The sequence below is a fragment of the Oncorhynchus masou genome, chromosome 22 (assembly GCF_036934945.1).
Source record: "Oncorhynchus masou masou isolate Uvic2021 chromosome 22, UVic_Omas_1.1, whole genome shotgun sequence".
Taxonomy (NCBI): Eukaryota; Metazoa; Chordata; class Actinopteri; order Salmoniformes; family Salmonidae; genus Oncorhynchus; species Oncorhynchus masou.
Window position 1 is genome coordinate 40,963,824 of NC_088233.1, and position 21,192 is coordinate 40,985,015.

A 21,192-nucleotide genomic window follows, 5' to 3' on the forward strand; every position below is an offset into this window, starting at 1 on the left:
TAGAAAAACAATGTAACTGGGAATCAAAATGGCATATTCATGCCCTGATATTTCCCAATAATGCCTTGAGGCCTTTTGTATCCCTCTAATGGTCCAAATGCGGAATCCGTACCCTTATCAATAACATGGACAGTAATGGTTTTAGAACATTCCAAGATTTGAAAGATACATACACATTACCAGGCAACAAATTTGTTATATTTACAATTTAGGTCAGCTATTCTAGTCTATGGAGTTCCTTGGGAAACCCAAATACAGAAACATCCAATGATGGGATGTATAAATAAATTATCTGGGCTCCCGAAAGCACTGATCTCTATAATATATAAACAACTTTAGAAAGCTCACATTCTGAGCTAACCATTAAAAAAGTATGGCCCACAGATGAAATTTAAAAATATGACCCTGGTATCCTGTAATTCAGACTATCAGTTGTTCACAGAGAATAGTTCACAGACTGTATTTAACACCAGAAGAACGTTTTAAGATCAAATTGGCCCCAACTGTTCACGGTGTCCCCTAAATCAGGTAGGCACAGGGAGTTCAGGTAGGCACAGGGAGTTCAGGTAGTCACAGGGAGTTCAGGTAGGCACAGGGAGTTCAGGTAGTCACAGGGAGTTCAGGTAGTCACAGGGAGTTCAGGTAGTCACAGGGAGTTCAGGTAGTCACAGGGAGTTCAGGTAGGCACAGGGAGTTCAGGTAGGCACAGGGAGTTCAGGTAGTCACAGGGAGTTCAGGGCACAGGGAGTTCAGGTAGGCACAGGGAGTTCAGGTAGGCACAGGGAGTTCAGGTAGGCACAGGGAGTTCAGGTAGGCACAGGGAGTTCAGGTAGTCACAGGGAGTTCAGGTAGGCACAGGGAGTTCAGGTAGGCACAGGGAGTTCAGGTAGGCACAGGGAGTTCAGGTAGGCACAGGGTGTACCTTGTAGTTAAATGCTTCTGGGGAAAAATTACAAAATTAATTTGGAAGTGCATGAATTTAAATATTCAATGCTTTCCATCTATTATGTTACTTAACGTTGATAGTCCCTTGAATCACAGAGAAGATTACTGCTGACAGGCAGCACTCCTGCAAAAAATATGTTGACTCTAAGATGGCTATCTTTAAACGGATTTATTATATTTTGGGGTGAACCTGTAACTATGAAAAAAAGATAGAAAAATGACAAAACTAAATAAAAAGTTGGTCACAAAAAAGAATGATCTTTAATCATCATTACAATACTTAAAGGGTGAGTTTCTAAAAGATGGAATGGTTATTGATGTGTATGAACATAGCCCATACGTTCATCATATGTCCTGGTTCAGTGATGCATCTAAAACGGTACCCTATTCCCAATTCCCTATATAGTGCACTTCTTTTGACCAGGGGCCCTGGTAAAAAGTACCCTGGTCAAAAGTAGTGCACTATATAGGGAACAGGGTGCCATTTGGGACACAGACACTGACTGACTGAGGAAATAGACTGCCCTGTGAATGGAGCCTGCCACTGAACAGGTGTCTTCTCCTAATGCCCTCATATAGGTCGTTACCTGCGTCTGAAAATGTTCCGTGAGGATCACGGCTCCTGGATGACCATGTTCTTCAGCACCATCCTCTTCCTCTTCATCTTCTCACACATCTACAACCTGATCCTCCTGATGGCAGGAAGCATGGGGTAAGCCACTCAATGTCTCATCCTTCTCTCTCATTCTCTCACTGCTTTCATTTGTTAGAACCTCTCTCTCTCTCTCTCTTCGAGTTAACCGTGTGATGGATCCAAACGTCTCACCTGAGCAGAGGCTCAGTCTCAGTCTGATCAATCACGTCGAGACTTTGAGTCGCGGTTGGAGGAGATGGAGTGAAGGGAGGGCACCTGAAAGCTCAACTTCAGCACCATCATAACACTTCAATGATGATCAGGTCGGCCATCTTGGTTTATTGATTACATCAGTCAAGATGGCTTCCCCTTTACCTTCTACTCCACTGGTTTACCTACACTTAGTGGGTAACCAGCTGCAGAGCTATGTCAGTTACACACATCAAGCCAGTGACAGGAATCCATTTGAGCATTTTGATGTGGCAGTCAGTCTGAGATAGAAAATGTATCCTTTTATCCAGCCAGCTGCGAGGTTGAGGGCTTATGATTTACCATGGGTTTGTTTTGGTTGTATAACATTCACATGGCACAAGCTGTTGCTAACACAAGCTGTTGCTAACACAAGCTGTTGCTAACACAAGCTGTTGCTAAAACAAGCTGTTGCTAAAACAAGCTATTGCTAAAACAAGCTACCACAAGCTATTGCTAACACAAGCTGTGATTTGAAGTAGCCTGGCCATAATAAGATCAGTCATATAACACATTTCAATAAGCAACAAAAGCACTCCACCATCCATAAGGTTGGACAAGCCGGTTAATATTGCCAGCGGTAAGGTGTTGTTGTTCTATACAAGGGAGGGGGATATGCTTGTATAATCAGCCTATCAGTCACACTGGCCAGAGCTGGGACAGTGACATCCATCATGTCTGCTCTTTCTGGTTGATTGAGGAAGGGAAACGCAGAGACTCATGGCTGAGCGGAGCAGCAAGTCCGATGATACGATAAATGTTGCCCGCTCAGGAAAAAAGTTACATTTACAGTCTCTCTGAGTGTGTCTGTCACAAAGATGATTTCTCTTTACCACTCTCCTATTTCATGATTTCACATGTCCGATATAGTGCCTGTGCTGCCTTGAGCAGTGACAGAAGTGTGTGTCTGTGCATGTCTATGGGAGGGCTGGGCGATATTCCCTTTTTTTTATAGTATGCTGGTATTGGTTTGTCTGAATAATACAAGTTCTAAATGTGTTTTATGAGTAGTGCATGAACCTTGAATGGCAACAAATGAATTAATTCTATGTGATTTTAATGGGCTTTCTCCATTCTGATGGTTTTAAAACAGTGAACTAGTGCAATTTGTTGAACTTTTAATTTAATTTAGCACTGTATCTTAATATTGTTATAGACTGTATTGTAAAAATCCAGTATGCACTGAGTGTACAAAACATTAAGAACATAATATTGAGTTGCATGACCCTGGTCAGTCCATGTCATGGAAAGAGCAGGTGTTCATAATCAGTTGTACACTCAGTGTATATCACCCAGCCTTAGTCTATTGGATGTGTTTTCTAATAGCTGCAGTCTTGAGACCTTTACCGTATTTTGGTGGCCATCTTTCTGTTGGAGTCTGAGAGCATGTCATCCTACTACACCATGGGAATAATCACTTAGTCCTCACTGTGAGTGATGGAGCCTAAGCACTGAAAGAACAGGGATACGGTGCAGACATAACGAGCTAGGCACTTTCAATTGGTCATGTCAACTAGACATAACAATGAATAGTCCTTCAGACATTTCAAAGTGCCTCTGAAATGAGAGTTCCAATGACATTACCTAGCCATTTCAGGCTGTAAGCGTCGAATTAGAAAGATAGATGGTGCTGTTGTAAAGCAAGTGAACGCATCCAGCCATCAGCCCGCCAAGAGGCAGTAGGAGCCATCAGCCCGCCAAGAGTCAGTAGGAGCCATCAGCCCGCCAAGAGGCAGTAGGAGCCATCAGCCCGCCAAGAGGCAGTAGGAGCCATCAGCCCGCCAAGAGTCAGTAGGAGCCATCAGCCCGCCAAGAGGGAGTAGGCGCCATCAGCCCGCCAAGAGTCAGTAGGATCAGCCATCAACCATCGCCAAGAGGTCAGTAGGAGCCATCAGCCCGCCATCAGAGGTAGTAGGAGCCATCAGCCCGCTCAGCCCGCCAGAATCAGTAGGAGCCATCAGCCCGCCAAGAGGCAGTAGGAGCCATCAGCCCGCCAAGAGTCAGTAGGAGCCATCAGCCCGCCAAAAGTCAGTAGGAGCCATCAGCCCGCCAAGAGTCAGTAGGAGCCATCAGCCCGCCAAGAGTCAGTAGGAGCCATCAGCCCACCAAGAGGCAGTAGGAGCCATCAGCCCGCCAAGAGTCAGTAGGAGCCATCAGCCCGCCAAGAGGGAGTAGACGCCATCAGCCCGCCAAGAGATAGTAGGAGCCATCAGCCCGCCAAGAGGCAGTAGGAGCCATCAGCCCGCCAAGAGTCAGTAGGAGCCATCAGCCCGCCAAGAGGGAGTAGACGCCATCAGCCGGCCAAGAGGCAGTAGGAGCCATCAGCCCGCCAAGTGGCAGTAGGGGCCATCAGCCCGCCAAGAGGCATTAGGGGCCATCAGCCCGCCAAGAGGCATTAGGGGCCATCAGCCCGCCAAGAGGCAGTAGGGGCCGTCAGCCCGCCAAGAGGCAGTAGGGGCCATCAGCCCGCCAAGAGGCAGTAGGAGCCATCAGCCCGCCAAGAGGCAGTAGGAGCCATCAGCCCGCCAAGAGTCAGTAGGAGCCATCAGCCCGCCAAGAGGGAGTAGACGCCATCAGCCCGCCAAGAGGTAGTAGGAGCCATCAGCTCGCCAAGAGATAGTAGGAGCCATCAGCCCGCCAAGAGGCAGTAGGAGCCATCAGCCCGCCAAGAGTCAGTAGGAGCCATCAGCCCGCCAAGAGGGAGTAGACGCCATCAGCCGGCCAAGAGGCAGTAGGGGCCATCAGCCCGCCAAGTGGCAGTAGGGGCCATCAGCCCGCCAAGAGGCATTAGGGGCCATCAGCCTGCCAAGAGGCAGTAGGGGCCATCAGCCCGCCAAGAGGCAGTAGGGGCCATCAGCCCGCCAAGAGGCAGTAGGGGCCATCAGCCCGCCAAGAGGCAGTAGGGGCCATCAGCCCGCCAAGAGGCAGTAGGAGCCATCAGCTCGCCAAGAGGCAGTAGGAGCCATCAGCTCGCCAAGAGGCAGTAGGAGCCATCAGCTCGCCAAGAGGCAGTAGGAGCCATCAGCTCGCCAAGAGGCAGTAGGGGCCATCAGCCCACCTAGAGGCAGTAGGGGCCATCAGCCCGAGGCAAGAGGCAGAGACAGGAAGCCATCATCAGCCCGCCAAGAGGCAGTAGGAGCCATCAGCTCGCCAAGAGGCAGTAGGAGCCATCAGCTCGCCAAGAGGCAGTAGGAGCCATCAGCTCGCCAAGAGGCAGTAGGAGCCGCCAGCCCGCCAAGAGGCAGTAGGAGCCATAAGCTTGCCAAGAGGCAGTAGGAGCCAGCCCGCCAAGAGACAGGAAGAGCCATCAGCTCGCAAGAGGCAGTAGGAGCATTCAGCTCACCAAGAGGCAGTAGGAGCCATCAGCTCGGAAGAGGCAGTATGAGCCATCAGCTCGCCAAGAGGCAGTAGGAGCCATCAGCTCGCCAAGAGGCAGTAGGAGCCATCAGCCCGCCAAGAGGCAGTAGGAGCCATCAGCTCACCAAGTAGGCATAAGCTTGCCAAGAGGCAATCCAGCCCGCAAAGAGGCAGTAGGAGCCATCAGCTCGCCAAGAGGCAGTAGGAGCCATCAGCTCGCCAAGAGGCAGTAGGAGCCATCAGCTCGCCAAGAGGGAGTAGGAGCAATCAGCCCGCAAAGAGGCAGTAGGAGCATTCAGCTCGCCAAGAGGCAGTAGGAGCCATCAGCTCGCAAGAGGCAGTAGGAGCCATCAGCTTGCCAAGAGGCAGTAGGAGCCATCAGCTCGCCAAGAGGCAGTAGGAGCCATCAGCCCGCCAAGAGGCAGTAGGAGCCATCAGCTTGCCAAGAGGCAGTAGGAGCCATAAGCTCGCCAAGAGGCAGTAGGAGCATTCAGCCCGCCAAGAGACAGTAGGAGCCATCAGCTCGCAAGATGCAGTAGGAGCCATCAGCTCGCCAAGAGGCAGTAGGAGCCAGCCCGCCCTTTCTCTGCTCTACTCCTCTACTTTTTCTCCTGACTGTTCTATTCCCTGCTCCTCCTCTGTGTCTTCTGAAGGCCAGGGCTCTGCCAGAGACGATTAGTGTTTACATCTCTGTTGAAGACGGACCTGTAAGAGCAGTGTTTTCACACTCTGCCAGGCAGGACCGGGATGCACCTCAGATGAGATGGGCTCGAGGCTCTGAATGGAGCCAATGCAGCAATTATCCGAGAGGGGAGGGACGGAGAGAAGGAGGAGGAAGGATGGTGCAGTAAAACTTAAGTCTTTTGATCCATGTCCAAATCCTTTCTGCATCCATCTTTCCCGTTCCTTCACTCAATAGGAGGTCGTTGTAATTTTACTGAGGCAAAGCATAAAAGAGAAGTACTATAACATCCCTCTGTGGTGTTTAGGATGGGGAGCCTCTGGGTGGGAATGAATGCTGTTTTCCCTTTTCTTTTTTGTTCAGAGAGGACAAGGCACAGTTATTGCCAAGACTGTGTTAAGTCTATCTGCTGGCATTGGTCTACCTCAGAATAATTATGTCTTTGAGAAAACACACCATGATGCCTTGCGCTCTGCAGCCAACCGCCATGGAGCGCTGTGGGAGACGTTGCACGGCTGGTCTGCCCCCACATACCACATATTGTTCCCATCTCACACCCATCTGAAGAAGTCCGTGTGTGTGGCTGTGGGGGAGGTGTGTCTGTCTCCTGCTATCTCTCTGACCTGTCACTGTGTGCTGTCCCTGACCCCAAGCTCATTGAGATGCTTTCATTTCTTGGACCTTTCAGACTGCACTGAGTTTGATTCAACGGCAGGAATATATTCACTCAAAATGACCTATTATTACTTATTCAAATCGAGTAATAAAAAAGATGCTAAATGAGGAGAGCGACATGTCTTTACCTCGATGTTAAATGTGTCCATCAGGATTTCGAGCTGTCCAGACTAGGGATTAACATGGGTAACCAGGATCAGGATTTAGAGCTGTCCAGACTAGGGATTAACATGGGTAACCAGGATCAGGATTTAGAGCTGTCCAGACTAGGGATTAACATGGGTAACCAGGATCAGGATTTAGAGCTGTCCAGACTAGGGATTAACATGGGTAACCAGGATCAGGATTTAGAGCTGTCCAGACTAGGGATTAACATGGGTAACCAGGATCAGGATTTAGAGCTGTCCAGACTAGGGATTAACATGGGTAACCAGGATCAGGATTTAGAGCTGTCCAGACTAGGGATTAACATGGGTAACCAGGATCAGGATTTAGAGCTGTCCAGACTAGGGATTAACATGGGTAACCAGGATCAGGATTTAGAGCTGTCCAGACTAGGGATTAACATGGGTAACCAGGATCAGGATTTAGAGCTCCAGTCATGGGTAACAGATCAGGATTTAGGGTCCATTAACATGGGTAACCAGGATCAGGATTTAGAGCTGTCCAGACTAGGGATTAACATGGGTAACCAGGATCAGGATTTAGAGCTGTCCAGACTAGGGATTAACATGGGTAACCAGGATCAGGATTTAGAGCTGTCCAGACTAGGGATTAACATGGGTAACCAGGATCCCGGAACTGTCGCGGGAACACTTAACGTTTCCCGAAAAAATGTAATAACAAGAGCCGGGAAATTACAACATGTTGTTCCAATGTCGGCACTAATGCAGACCCTACACAACATGTTGTTCCAATGTCGGCACTAATGCAGACCCTACACAACATGTTGTTCCAATGTCGGCACTAATGCAGACCCTACACAACATGTTGTTCCAATGTCGGCACTAATGCAGACCCTACACAACATGTTGTTCCAATGTCGGCACTAATGCAGACCCTACACAGCATGTTGTTCCAATGTCGGCACTAATGCAGACCCTACACAACATGTTGTTCCAATGTCTGCACTAATGCAGACCCTACACAACATGTTGCACTAATGCAGACCCTACACAACATGTTGTTCCAATGTCGGCACTAATGCAGACCCTACACAACATGTTGTTCCAATGTCGGCACTAATGCAGACCCTACACAACATGTTGTTCCAATGTCTGCACTAATGCAGACCCTACACAACATGTTGTTCCAATGTCTGCACTAATGCAGACCCTACACAACATGTTGTTCCAATGTCGGCATGCAGCACCCTACACAACATGTTGTTCCAATGTCACTAATGCAGACCCTACACAACATGTTGTTCCAATGTCGGCACTAATGCAGACCCTACACAACATGTTGTTCCAATGTCGGCACTAATGCAGACCCTACACAACATGTTGTTCCAATGTCGGCACTAATGCAGACCCTACACAACATGTTGTTCCAATGTCGGCACTAATGCAGACCCTACACAACATGTTGTTCCAATGTCGGCACTAATGCAGACCCTACACAACATGTTGTTCCAATGTCGGCACTAATGCAGACCCTACACAACATGTTGTTCCAATGTCGGCACTAATGCAGACCCTACACAACATGTTGTTCCAATGTCTGCACTAATGCAGACCCTACACAACATGTTGTTCCAATGTCTGCACTAATGCAGACCCTACACAACATGTTGTTCCAATGTCTGGCACTAATGCAGACCCTACACAACATGTTGTTCCAATGTCACTAATGCAGACCCTACACAACATGTTGTTCCAATGTCGGCACTAATGCAGACCCTACACAACATGTTGTTCCAATGTCTGCACTAATGCAGACCCTACACAACATGTTGTTCCAATGTCCTACACAACATGTTGCACTAATGCAGACCCTACACAACATGTTGTTCCAATGTCTGCACTAATGCAGACCCTACACAACATGTTGTTCCAATGTCTGCACTAATGCAGACCCTACACAACATGTTGTTCCAATGTCTGCACTAATGCAGACCCTACACAACATGTTGTTCCAATGTCGGCACTAATGCAGACCCTACACAACATGTTGTTCCAATGTCGGCACTAATGCAGACCCTACACAACATGTTGTTCCAATGTCGGCACTAATGCAGACCCTACACAACATGTTGTTCCAATGTCGGCACTAATGCAGACCCTACACAACATGTTGTTCCAATGTCGGCACTAATGCAGACCCTACACAACATGTTGTTCCAATGTCGGCACTAATGCAGACCCTACACAACATGTTGTTCCAATGTCGGCACTAATGCAGACCCTACACAACATGTTGTTCCAATGTCGGCACTAATGCAGACCCTACACAACATGTGCACCATAAGATTAGCAGAAAATTCAATAGCACATTATCCAAACAGGTTGTCGAATGGAAGCGTAGCGTATTTAGCGCAGCCATAATTGACACTGCCGGACTGCACACATGACCCGATTGCAGTTACAGTTTTTCTCAATTGCTAAAACACAATTTCTGAAACCTTGCTCCATGCTCCATTTCCTGAAAACATTCAACACAAAACCTCATCTTCCAGCACTATTTACATAACCTCTGACTCCTCTTGCAAAATGAAACATTCGCCTCAAAACAGTTTTACCTGTGTTCAAAATCAAACACTGCTCTCAAATCATAAACAAAGTGATCAAAATGATATACACTCTCAAGCAGTAAGTTAACAATACACCGGAAAATAGAAAACACATTGTTAAAAACATACAATTCTCAGTGAGAAGTACATTTTTAATCGAAATGGTTGAAGGTATTGACAACAGACTGTGTTTTACCATGTGAAATGGTTGAAGGTATTGACAACAGACTGTGTTTTACCATGTGAAATGGTTGAAGGTATTGACAACAGACTGTGTTTTACCATGTGAAATGGTTGAAGGTATTGACAACAGACTGTGTTTTACCATGTGAAATGGTTGAAGGTATTGACAACAGACTGTGTTTTACCATGTGAAATGGTTGAAGGTATTGACAACAGACTGTGTTTTACCATGTGAAATGGTTGAAGGTATTGACAACAGACTGTGTAATTAGCATGGTTGAAGAAATGAGTCCAGGCAACTGACAACAGACTGTGTTTTACATGTGAAATGGTTGTTTGACAACAGACTGTTTTTAGCAATTGAGAAAAACTGTAATAAATTCCCTACAGGACACCCTACAGTAGGCCTATAGCTTATAAAATAATGTGTGCCTCTGAGCTGTGATTGTGACTCTTCAGACAGTCACAAATTTGATAGGCCTATGCACAATTCACAGACATTAAAGAGAGGCATGAGGGTCAATTATATCTTCTCCTGTCTTAGAGCCTAGGCTATTTTCCTATCAAGACCCAATCGTATTGAAATCCACAACCGCGACCCCTGTCACGCATGAGAATTCCTAACTAGGTTGTAATCTCTAATATTTGCATCATGTTTTTGAGAGAGAGAGAGAGAGAGAGAGAGAGAGAGAGAGAGAGAGAGAGAGAGAGAGAGAGAGAGAGAGAGAGAGAGAGAGAGAGAGAGAGAGAGAGAGAGAGAGAGAGAGAGAGAGAGAGAGAGAGAGAGAGAGAGAGAGAGAGAGAGAGAGAGAGAGAGAGAGAGAGAGAGAGAGAGAGAGAGAGAGAGAGAGAGAGAGAGAGAGAGAGAGAGAGGGAGAGGGAATAAAAACACATAGACCTACAAAACATTAGAACACCTGCTCTTTCCATGACACAGACTGACCAGGTGAAAGCTATGATCCCTTTTGATGTCACTTAAATCCACTTCAATCAGTGTAGATGAAGGGGAGGAGATTTTTAAACCATGAGACAATTGAGACATGGATTGTGTATGTGTGCCATTCAGAGGGTGAATGGGCAAGTCATAAGATTTAAGTGCTTTTGAATGGGGTATGTTAGAAGGTTTGTGTCACCGGTTTGTGGCAAGAACTGCAAAGCGGTTGAGTTTTTCACGCTCAACAGTTTCCCGTGTGTATCAAGAATGGTCAACCACCCAAAGGACATCCAGCCAACTTGACACAACTGTGGGAAAGATTGAAGTCACCATGGGCCAGCATCCCTGTGGAACTCTTTCGACACCTTGTTAGAGGCCATGCCACAACGTTTGAGGCTGTACAAGTCAATATTAGGAAGGTTCCTAATGTTTTGTACACTCAGTGTATATTAGGCCTATGCAAATCAACATCCTGATCTGCTATGAGCCTGACCTTATCAGAGCTGTCAGCGGCCTCCTCTGTAGGGACTCCAGTAAGCATACCTGCTTTTGTCTCCATCCATCTTTACCTATACAAAATATATAACGTTATATCGTAATTAGTTGCCTTGTTTCATAAATCCATAACAAGTACTATAAAAAAAAAATCTAAAAAAATGTTTTGAGTTGCTAAAGGTCTGTAGACTAATCAGAATGACCTTATTTGACTTGCACCAAACACTTTCACAATTTGCTCGTGTCTAGATAGGCTCATCCATCACATGGGATGTGTTTCTGCAGAGTTATGTCAATGAGGTGGTTGGTTTTCAATTGGCTAAAACCGATCACGTGGTTTGTGCAGGCTGAAATATGGTGCGTTGGGATGCTGTCGGAGACTTTTGAACTTTTGTAGCAAGCAGTCGTTGTTACACCCCTATAATTACGGACTGCAGTTACCACCAGTTACATGTTGTTACAGTGTAACTATGAATGATTACAATTAAACACAATACCTGTTACAGTTGTAATTAATAATTAACATATGTAATTGCACTGTAATAACGACCCCTTGAAATTAAGCGTTACCGTTTTTAATGTAACTTTCAGATTAGGGAGCTGTTTGCATGAAAGCAGAGGAGTGTGACCGCCCAGGGATTATGATGCCCTTCACCGGCGCTCGGTCACGCCGCCCAATCCCATTCTGACATCTTACGCCACCATTACCGGCAGAGAGCAGGCCCTAATTAGGCAGTGTTATTGGATTAAGACAGCCCAGTGTGTGGCTCCTCTCACATTAATCATGCCTAATGTGGATGAGCGGGGACCCTGCTGGCGCCAGGCGACACCACTGCATGGGACGGAAGGAGGGGGTGGGGAGGGGGGGGGGGGGGCTGCGTGGCTCTTTTTCTCCTCACCCTTTAGAGGGAGGGGGAGGGGGATGAAGGGACTAGAGGCAGATGACTGCAGCCACCCACTTGACTGAGCAGGGTTATAGCAACACATAAGAGCCTTGTCTCTGTTCTCCACCATCATTCTGTGTTCCTCTGTGAAAGTCCCTGTCTGTCTGTCTGTCTGTCTAGCTGAGCGGGCGTAATGCCAGAGTCTTATTTAAAAGGCAGAATAAATGGCATGTACTGGTATTTATGTTCCCTCCTGTTGATCGCACTGAGAGAGATGGGAGAGATTCCCGGAGTACTGGCGGCATGACCGTGCAAACATGACCATGACCAGGGGGTGGCGAGACCTCGATGCTAAGTGTGCACCATGAACTGCTGCTCATGTTGTTGTGGTAAATAAAACACACAAACTCTCACTATTACTCTCTTTCTCTCTTACACCTATAAAACAGATTTGTTTGTAGTAGCACAGGTGTAGTATTGTCTAGTGTTTATTATTTTAGCTGGGGGTATATTTGCATTGACCCCCTCCCCCCCTTACCTATGCTACTGCTACTCACTGTTTATTATCTATGCATAGTCACTTAAAAAAATAATTTTATATATATATATATATATATATATTTAACTAGGCAAGTCAGTTAAGAACAAATTCTTATTTACAATGACGGCCTAGGAACAGTGGGTTAACTGCCTTGTACAGAATGACAGATTTTTACCTGGTCAGCTCGGGGATTTGACCTTTCGGTTACTGGCCCAACGCTCTAACCGCTACCTACTTTGCCCCTGCCTACATGTACATATTGCCTCAATTACATGGACTAACCTGTGCCTCCGCACATTGACTCTGTACTGGCACCTCCTGTATAAAGCCTCACGACTGTTATTTTATTGTTGCTCTTTTCTTTTGTTTTTTACTTTAGTTTATTTAGTAAAACATTTTCTTAACTCCTATTTGTCTTAAAACTGCATTGTTGTTTGAGGGCTTGTAAGTAAGCATTTCACGGTAAGTTCTACACCTGGTGTATTCAGCGCGTGTGACAAAGAAAATTTGATTTGATTTGAAAGAGGTTACAGATTCTACCACAGAGACAGACAGTTCTGGCATTACCTCAGCATTATCAGCTCAGCTTCTCCTGCTGTTATCTGGGACAGAGGGATGGGCCTCACTGGGAGTTGGCTTCTAACAGGTCATCCTCATTCAGAGACATACAGACAGCTACTGTCAACAGAACAACGCAGTAACCTTGACAACTGTGTCAGGACGTCCATTGGGAATTGCAAATGGGAAAAGCCCAACACAGTGTCAGTTTGTGTCTGTGCAGTTTTGCAAGGACTGTGCCATAAATTCTTTGACAATTTTCCATAAAATATTATTTAAAAAAAACTTGCACTAAAATGTCTAAATTCCACACACAGAACCAATATTCCCTTGAGGGACATCAAACAACTTGAAACTTTTTATCAACATTTGAAACATTTTAATGCATCGACAAGCAATCATTTTTCATCAAATCTTTCACAGTTGATTTTGTGTGTATGCGTGTGTGTGTGTGTACGTGTGTGTTTGTTTGCGTATGCATGCATGTGTGTATGTGTGTGTGTGTGTGTTTTATCACTTGTAACCATGTAAAGGCCAAGTCAAGTGAATGCATTGCTTCTGGGACTAGCAGACTTGATTTAGGACTAGTGTAATGGAAAACTGATACAGTGGACAGATACTGGTGGTGGCCTACAAAGTGCCTGCTGGTAATTCACTCCCACTGTATGAGCCAGTGGAGGGATAAGGGACTAGATAGCTCTATCTGGAGGAAGTGTAATATGTGGGCTCATGTCGCTCTGACTAAAAAACGAGGGTGATGGATTCTTTTGATTTAGTGATAGGAGAGGCCATACATGACAGCTTTATGTTCTTCTGTTAACTATTAGGTTTACCATTCTCCTGTCCCCAACGATGTGTACTCTGTGCTCTTATGTACTGTACACACAGAGGACACAAGAAAACATCTCAATGTGGATGACAGAGGATTCAATGCCATATCTGTGTACTGGAGAAGGCTAGACACCCCCAAGGCTTTCAGAGGCTACACACCTGCCAACTTCCTAAAGGGTCACTAGCCATGAGATTTAGAACACAAGCAGAAGAAACAAGCTGGGAAACTGGTGGATAGAAGGAGCGGGGAAGAGAGAGGAAAGGCCAGGCGATATTTGATGACTCAGTGATGACAAGCTATCACAGTGATGTCTTAGAAACCCAATTTCATTCGATAGAGAGGGTAGATTGAGACGTAACTGGTGCACTGCTTTGAGCCATAGAAGCCATTTTGGATCAGATTATTCACAGAACTACTGTGCTGATGTTTCACGTGGAGCCATTTTGGATCTGATTATTCACGGTAGCTACAGTACTGATGCTCTACCAGGAGGGAGCCATTTCGGATCTGATTAGTCAAGTCTAGTCAATTCAAGTTTACGGCGTACACAGTACAATGAAATGCTTACTTGCAGGTTCCCCCTCGAATGTGACAACAATAATAAGAAGAAAAAATTCAGCTTAATGGAATAGAATGATTACAGGCACTCAACAAATGTATAGTACAATATTTACATGTGTGTCAGGGAAGGGGGGGGGGGTATGGCAGCTAGTGTACTGATATTCTACCTCTGCCGTGAATCCTCTCATTAGGTAATCTGTCTTGCAGGCCATCACATTTTCAGCGAGCATGAATAAGTCAGAAAGTGCTGCCTTTAATCACGCTGAGAGAAGATTCCCAAAACTCTTCCTGCGTGCTCTTCTGCTTACCAAAGAAAAAAATTAAAGCATTGCTGCCTGGCAGAAGAGGTGCAAGGTCTAACCAATTAGATTAACGGAGGAGGAGGTGGAGAGAGGTGGAGTGTTTTCTCTAAAAATGTTTATCTAAATTTAATCCATTTTAAATTCAGGATGGGACACAACAACATTTGGAAAAAGTCAATGGGTGTGAATACTTTGAATACTGAATATATATATTTCCACACTATGAGGTTGGAATAATACTGTGAAAGTGTAAAAATGATCATAATGCCCTTTTAGTGTAAGAGCAGTTTGAAAAGACTGCCTGAAATTTCAGCCTGTTTTGGTGGGATGGAGTTTTGGCCTGCCTGGTGACATCACCATGTGGTAAACTAGTTATTAGACCAATAAGAAAGAGAGTTACAAACCTCTCTGCCAATAGCCTAACAGCCAATGTTCGGTTTTTCCCCTCCCCACCCGGAGCCCTCCCAGACAGTCCTAAAATTCTTGCTTGAGAAATTGCTTCTTGCTAAGAAGCAATTTTTTTTCTTTTTGGCTATTTTAATTGAAAACATAGTAAGGTAGTTAATTGTTTCCGGGAAATGATTTGATATTGAGATAAAAACGTCTGCAATGGCCCTTTAAGGCTAAGCTGGGGCTAGACAGCGTTTCCAGGTCAATCGATTATAATTTTGCGGCAGGTAAACAACTCCCTGTGGGGATCTCCTAGGCAACTGGACCGGGGACAAGCTGCTGAGCATCTAACTAACTAAATCCAGGTATAAATTCCCATTCGAATCAAGTTTTTTTTTTCCCCCAGGCAAAGCAAGGCGATAAGTCACCCATGCCCCTCACATTTCCATTAATGAAGCCCTGTCACAGAGGCCAAATGAATAGATTATTGATGCCATATGATTTATTTTATACCCTTAATACATCTGCTTAATTGTATTTTTTTTTAACAAACTGCCTGTGCTCATGACTACAGAGACAGATCTATACAGGGCCAAGAAAACAGGTGCTATTTGGGGTCAGTGGTTTGTAATAGATTTACAGGAGACACTTGAAACAGGACAGTAGCATTTTCACTCTTGTCATCTCATTAAACTTCGGAAGACACCCGCCCAAGCTACACAGAGCATACGCAGTATGAAAAGTGTGACAAAGTCATGGCCAGGAAGACATGACACCACAACCTATCATATTTTATACCACTGCCTAACAGTATTTTTCAAAACCAGCTCGTTTTCATGACTGCAGAAGAAAACAGCAGAAGAAAACAAGTGCCATTTGGGTTTAGTGGTTTTTCCATAGCTAATAATGGCAGTTCTGCCCCAGGTCCGTTTTCTGGTCTTTCTTATGCTTTGTTAATAAGGGGAATTGTGAGTGAATGGGTGAGAAAAGGGAGGGGCAATTATGATTACTTGCAAATGAATGCCTATTAGCTTTCATTTAAACCTGCCTAAGCTCTGCCTAATAGGATATAATGGGATAATCCTATACCGGTTTGAGAGTTGGTTAAGTGTTGCCCGTTGTATTTTCATCCACAAAACCAATGTCTATGTACAGTCAATGTAAACACTTATAACATGTGAAATAAATGCACAGGAAAATAAAACAGGTGTGGTTGTCATTTTCCAGATGCCTCTGTCCACATAGCCTAAGAAATATTTAATGGGTACTACGTGGCAGGTTGGAAAACAGTCACGGAGCCAAACAGGGGTGATTGGAGCTATTGACTACGACCTGTTGGAAAACCTACAGAGCCATATTCATGCCAGCTCATCCATTCTATTCATGAAGCAGTGACCTGTGTGGGGGGGAGGGGGGGGGATCATCTGATCCACCGCCTCTAAGACGCTGCCAGGAGATCAAACACCTTCCCTCCCTCCCTCATCCCCCTTTTCTTCTCCTCTTCCAGGAGCAGCGGGTAGATGGTTGAATAGACAAGGTTTGTGACCCAGTTTCTCCCAGTGGAAGATGACTGAAGTCCCTGAACAAAAGCCTCCCATCCCGTCTTTACCTACAAGAGGAGATATAGGATGGATAACTAGGACTCTAGCGAATGCATGCCATCTTTTTCCCTGCACCAAAGACTAATCGTATACCTTAAATGGCTTCCTCCGCGCCCTGTGTATCAGGGATGGTGCCGGTCGCCAAGTAAGGGTGTCCGTCTCATGCTTTTGGATAATGCTGATTTAAATTCACCTAGACACTGGTACGAATTTACTAAATGGAAAGAAAATTCATAAAAATTAGGGAGGTAGATTAGGGCCAAATGAATGGTATTGCTGAATAAATTTCACAGCAGTTCAGTGTAAATTGTTTACAACCCTGAGGGCCCCTTGAAGGTAGAGCTGCCTGCCACACTGTTTTCACAGGGCCAGCTTGATATGGATGGGATCTGACAGTTAGCATCATGACACTTAGCAGCCACAGTGCCCATTTTCTGTTTCTCCTATTTTCTGTTGACTCTCCTCCATTTCCTCTCTCCCTCCTCTACCGCACTCTTTTCTTCTCCTTTACCTTTCTGCCCCTGTCTCTATCTCTCTCCCCCCCTCTATATATATCTTTCTCTTTCTAGGCCTCACATGGTGACAGAGTACATGGGTATCAGGAATGAGAGCTTCATGAAGATTGCAGCAGTGGGGACGTGGATGGGGGACTTTGTGACTGCGTGGATGGTGAGAGAACAATCTGTAGTAGCCCAACACTGATTAGCAGCAAGTAGAATATAAGTACAAAGATAGTGGAATGTGTCTTTTATACCCTTAGCACCAGGAACAGAACAGAGAGAGTGCGAGGTCACAGGAAACACAGAGAGACATAGCGGGCACAGCGAGGAGTAGAGTCGAGCAGAGGAGAGACAGTGAGGGGTGTCTCAACACCAGCCCATCCCTGTTCATTTGTCAACATAAAGAGGGGATGGAGCTCCGCTGGGATCTGGGATAGGACTGCCTGTGGAGGAAGAGAAAGGAGTTTGACACAACACCCATGGGGAGAAAACTTGACAAGCTTCCTCAGAGTTTCCATTAGTATTCCACTGTACACACTGCGGAGAGAGGGAGGAGATATGGAGGAGAGGGGTAGAGGGAGAGAGAGGGGGAGGGAAGAGCGGGGGGGGGATATAGAAGGGGAAGAGGGAGTTAGAGCAAGGACGGGCAAGGCAAACTGCTGAATCCAGACATTACTCTCTGGGTTTTTACATTCGATTAATTCAACGAGGCACTTTCAAGACGACCTCTGTGTCTCCTTCTCCTCGACAGAACAGATATTTCAGAATGTGTCATCGCTCGATGAGTGAGCAGGAAATGGCTGTTTTTGCAACACTGCTCATGCCAGAAAGATTTACCTGATTTTTCTCAACCAAATCCTTCTCCACTTTATCTGATAGAAGGAGATGTGGCCTATTCAAAATGTACCCTCACCTCAATGAAGTACCTTCTCCGAAAGTCTGGATTTGCGTAGTTGTGCATACAATCCTCTAAAATGTAAATTGTCTTTGATCAAAGAAAATAACTTAGATTACTTTTAATGATTGACTGTATGGAATAGGAATATAAACAATGCAATGCCATTTTAATTGATTATGCCATTCCATTGCAGCATTCCATATGCAGAAGGGCAAATTCTAACCATCTATTTTAACACTGTATTGAGAACGAAATAACACAATCTCATTCCATTCCTTGTCTACGAGTGTCAGAATTCTGTGATTTTAATATTTGAGCTTCATTCAGAGATCAATCCAAAAATTCAGGATTACTGAAAATGCCATCTCAGTTTGAGTTTAGTCTTAATGCTGTACTGGCAACCCACAGCATGTTCGTTTATGGGTCTTTCCCAGGTCACTGACATGATGCTCCAGGACCAGCACTACCCAGACTGGGGCAAAGCTGCCAGAAGGTTCTGGAAACAAGGCAATCACAGGATAATCCTCTTCTGGTAGGCTCTTTCTCCAGTCGAATGCATACAATATGCTGCCTCTGAGCACAATCAGTGTGTGTGTGTGTGTGTGTGTGTGTGTGTGTGTGTGTTTGTGTGTGTGGGTGCTAGGGTTTGTGTGTGTGTGTGGGTGCTAGGGTTCATGTGGGTGCTAGGGTTCGTGTGTGTGCGTGGGTGCTAGGGTTCATGTGTGTGCGTGGGTGCTAGGGTTCATGTGTGTGTGTGGGTGCTAGGGTTCATGTGTGTGTGGGTGCTAGGGTTCATGTGTGTGTGGGTGTTAGGGTTCATGTGTGTGTGGGTGCTAGGGTTCATGTGTGTGTGGGTGCTAGGGTTCATGTGTGTGTGGGTGTTAGGGTTCATGTGTGTGTGGGTGTTAGGGTTCATGTGTGTGTGGGTGCTAGGGTTCATGTGTGTGTGGGTGTTAGGGTTCATGTGTGTGTGGGTGCTAGGGTTCATGTGTGGGTGTTAGGGTTCATGTGTGTGTGCTAGGGTTCATGTGTGTGTGTGGGGTTCATGTGTGTGTGGGTGCTAGGGTTCATGTGTGTGTGGGTGCTAGGGTTCATGTGTGTGTGGGTGTTAGGGTTCATGTGTGTGTGGGTGCTAGGGTTCATGTGTGTGTGGGTGCATGTGTGTGTGGGTGTTAGGGTTCATGTGTGTGTGGGTGCTAGGGTTCAGGGTGTGTGTGTGGGTGCTAGGGTTCATGTGTGTGTGGGTGTTAGGGTTCATGTGTGTGTGGGTGCTAGGGTTCATGTGTGTGTGTTAGGGTTCATGTGTGTGTGGGTGTTAGGGTTCATGTGTGTGTGGGTGCTAGGGTTCATGGTGTGTGGGTGCTAGGGTTCATGTGTGTGTGTAGGGTTCATGTGTGTGTGTGGGTGCTAGGGTTCATGTGTGTGTGGGTGTTAGGGTTCTAGGGTTCATGTGTGTGTGGGTGTTAGGGTTCTAGGGTTCATGTGTGTGTGGGTGTTAGGGTTCATGTGTGTGTGGGTGTAGGGTTCATGTGTGTGTGGGTGCTAGGGTTCATGTGTGTGTGGGTGTTAGGGTTCATGTGTGTGTGGGTGTTAGGGTTCATGTGTGTGTGGGTGCTAGGGTTCATGTGTGTGTGGGTGCTAGGGTTCATGTGTGTGTGGGTGTGGGTTCATGTGTGTGTGGGTGTTAGGGTTCATGTGTGTGTGGGTGCTAGGGTTCATGTGTGTGTGGGTGTTTCATGTGTGTGTGTTAGGTTCATGTGTGTGTGGGTGTTAGGGTTCATGTGTGTGTGGGTGCTAGGGTTCATGTGTGTGTGGGTGCTAGGGTTCATGTGTGTGTGGGTGCTCTTAACCTCTAGGGTTTACAAACAGTCAACAGGGCTGTTTATCTTCCTCCGCTCAGTGTGAGCACCTGTAATTAGAAAAACAGGCAGAGGAAATCAATGGACATAACAAGGTCACAGGGCCAGCTATACCCCTGCCTTTACACACACACACACACACACACACACACACACACACACACACACACACACACACACACACACACACACACACACACACACACACACACACACACACACACACACACACACACACACACACACCTCACTGAGCCAGAGCAAGGGATATGACCCGATCAAGCTGTTACACTGTGTCCAATAATGCTCATCACAAGGGAGCGATCAATGGCCTAGATACAGTTGAAATCGGAAGTTTACATACACTTAGGTTGGAATCATTAAAACTTGTTTTTCAACCACTCCAAAAATGTATTGATAACAAACTATAGTTTTGGAAAGTCTACTTTGTGCATAACACAAGAAATGTTTCCAACAATTATTTGCAGACAGATTGTTTCACTTATAACTCACTGTATCACGTTAATCTGGACAAACAATAGTACGCAAGTCTAAACACCATGGGACCACGTAGCCATCATATCGCTCAGGAAGGAGACGCGTTCTGTCCCCTAGAGATGAACGTACTTTGGTGTGAAAAGTGCAAATCAATCCCAGAACAACAGCAAATGACCTTGTGAAGATGCTGGAGGAAACAGGTACAAAAGTATCTATATCCACAGTAAAACGAGTCCCATATCGACATAATCTGAAAGGCCGCTCAGCAAGGAAGAAGCCACTGCTCCAAAACCACCATAAAAAAGATTACGGTTTGCAACTGCACATGGGGACAAAGATCGTACTTTTTGGAGAAATGTCCTCTGGTCTGATGAAACAAAAATAGAACTGTTTGGCCATAATGACCATCGTTATGTTTGGAGGAAAAAGGGGGAGGCTTGCAAGCCAAAGAACACCATCCCAACCGTGAAGCAAGGGGGTGGCAGCATCATGTTGTGGGGGTGCTTTGCTGCAGGAGGTACTGGTGCTCTTCACGAAATTGATGGCTTCATGAGGAAGGAACATTATGTGGATCTATTGAAGCAACATCTCAAGACATTAGTCAAGAAGTTAAAGCTTGGCCGCAAATGGGTCTTCCAAATGGACAATGACCCCAAACAATACCACAGTTGTGTCAAAATGGCTTAAGGACAACAAAGTCAAGGTATTGAAGTGGCCATCACAAAGCCCTGACATCAATCTTATAGAAAAGCTTGTGCAAGCAAGGAGGCCTACAAACCTGACTCAGTTACACCAGCTCTGTCAGGAGGAATGGGCCAAATTCACCCAACTGATTGTGGGAAGCTCGTGGAAGGCTACCCGAAACGTTTGACCCAAGTTAAAC

The 21,192-nt window shown here is 45.9% G+C and overlaps 1 protein-coding gene across 2 annotated transcripts in view; it reads left to right on the forward strand.

Moving 5' to 3' along the window:
• LOC135509505 (transmembrane protein 117-like) overlaps nt 1-21,192 on the forward strand; it is a 68,905-nt gene that overhangs the window by 26,309 nt on the left and 21,404 nt on the right. For both annotated transcript variants that reach the window (XM_064930229.1, XM_064930228.1), the window contains exons 3-5: nt 1,525-1,657; nt 17,124-17,223; nt 18,387-18,484. In XM_064930229.1, the coding sequence (XP_064786301.1) occupies nt 1,525-1,657; nt 17,124-17,223; nt 18,387-18,484 (331 nt within the window). The remainder of the gene's footprint in view (nt 1-1,524; nt 1,658-17,123; nt 17,224-18,386; nt 18,485-21,192) is intronic.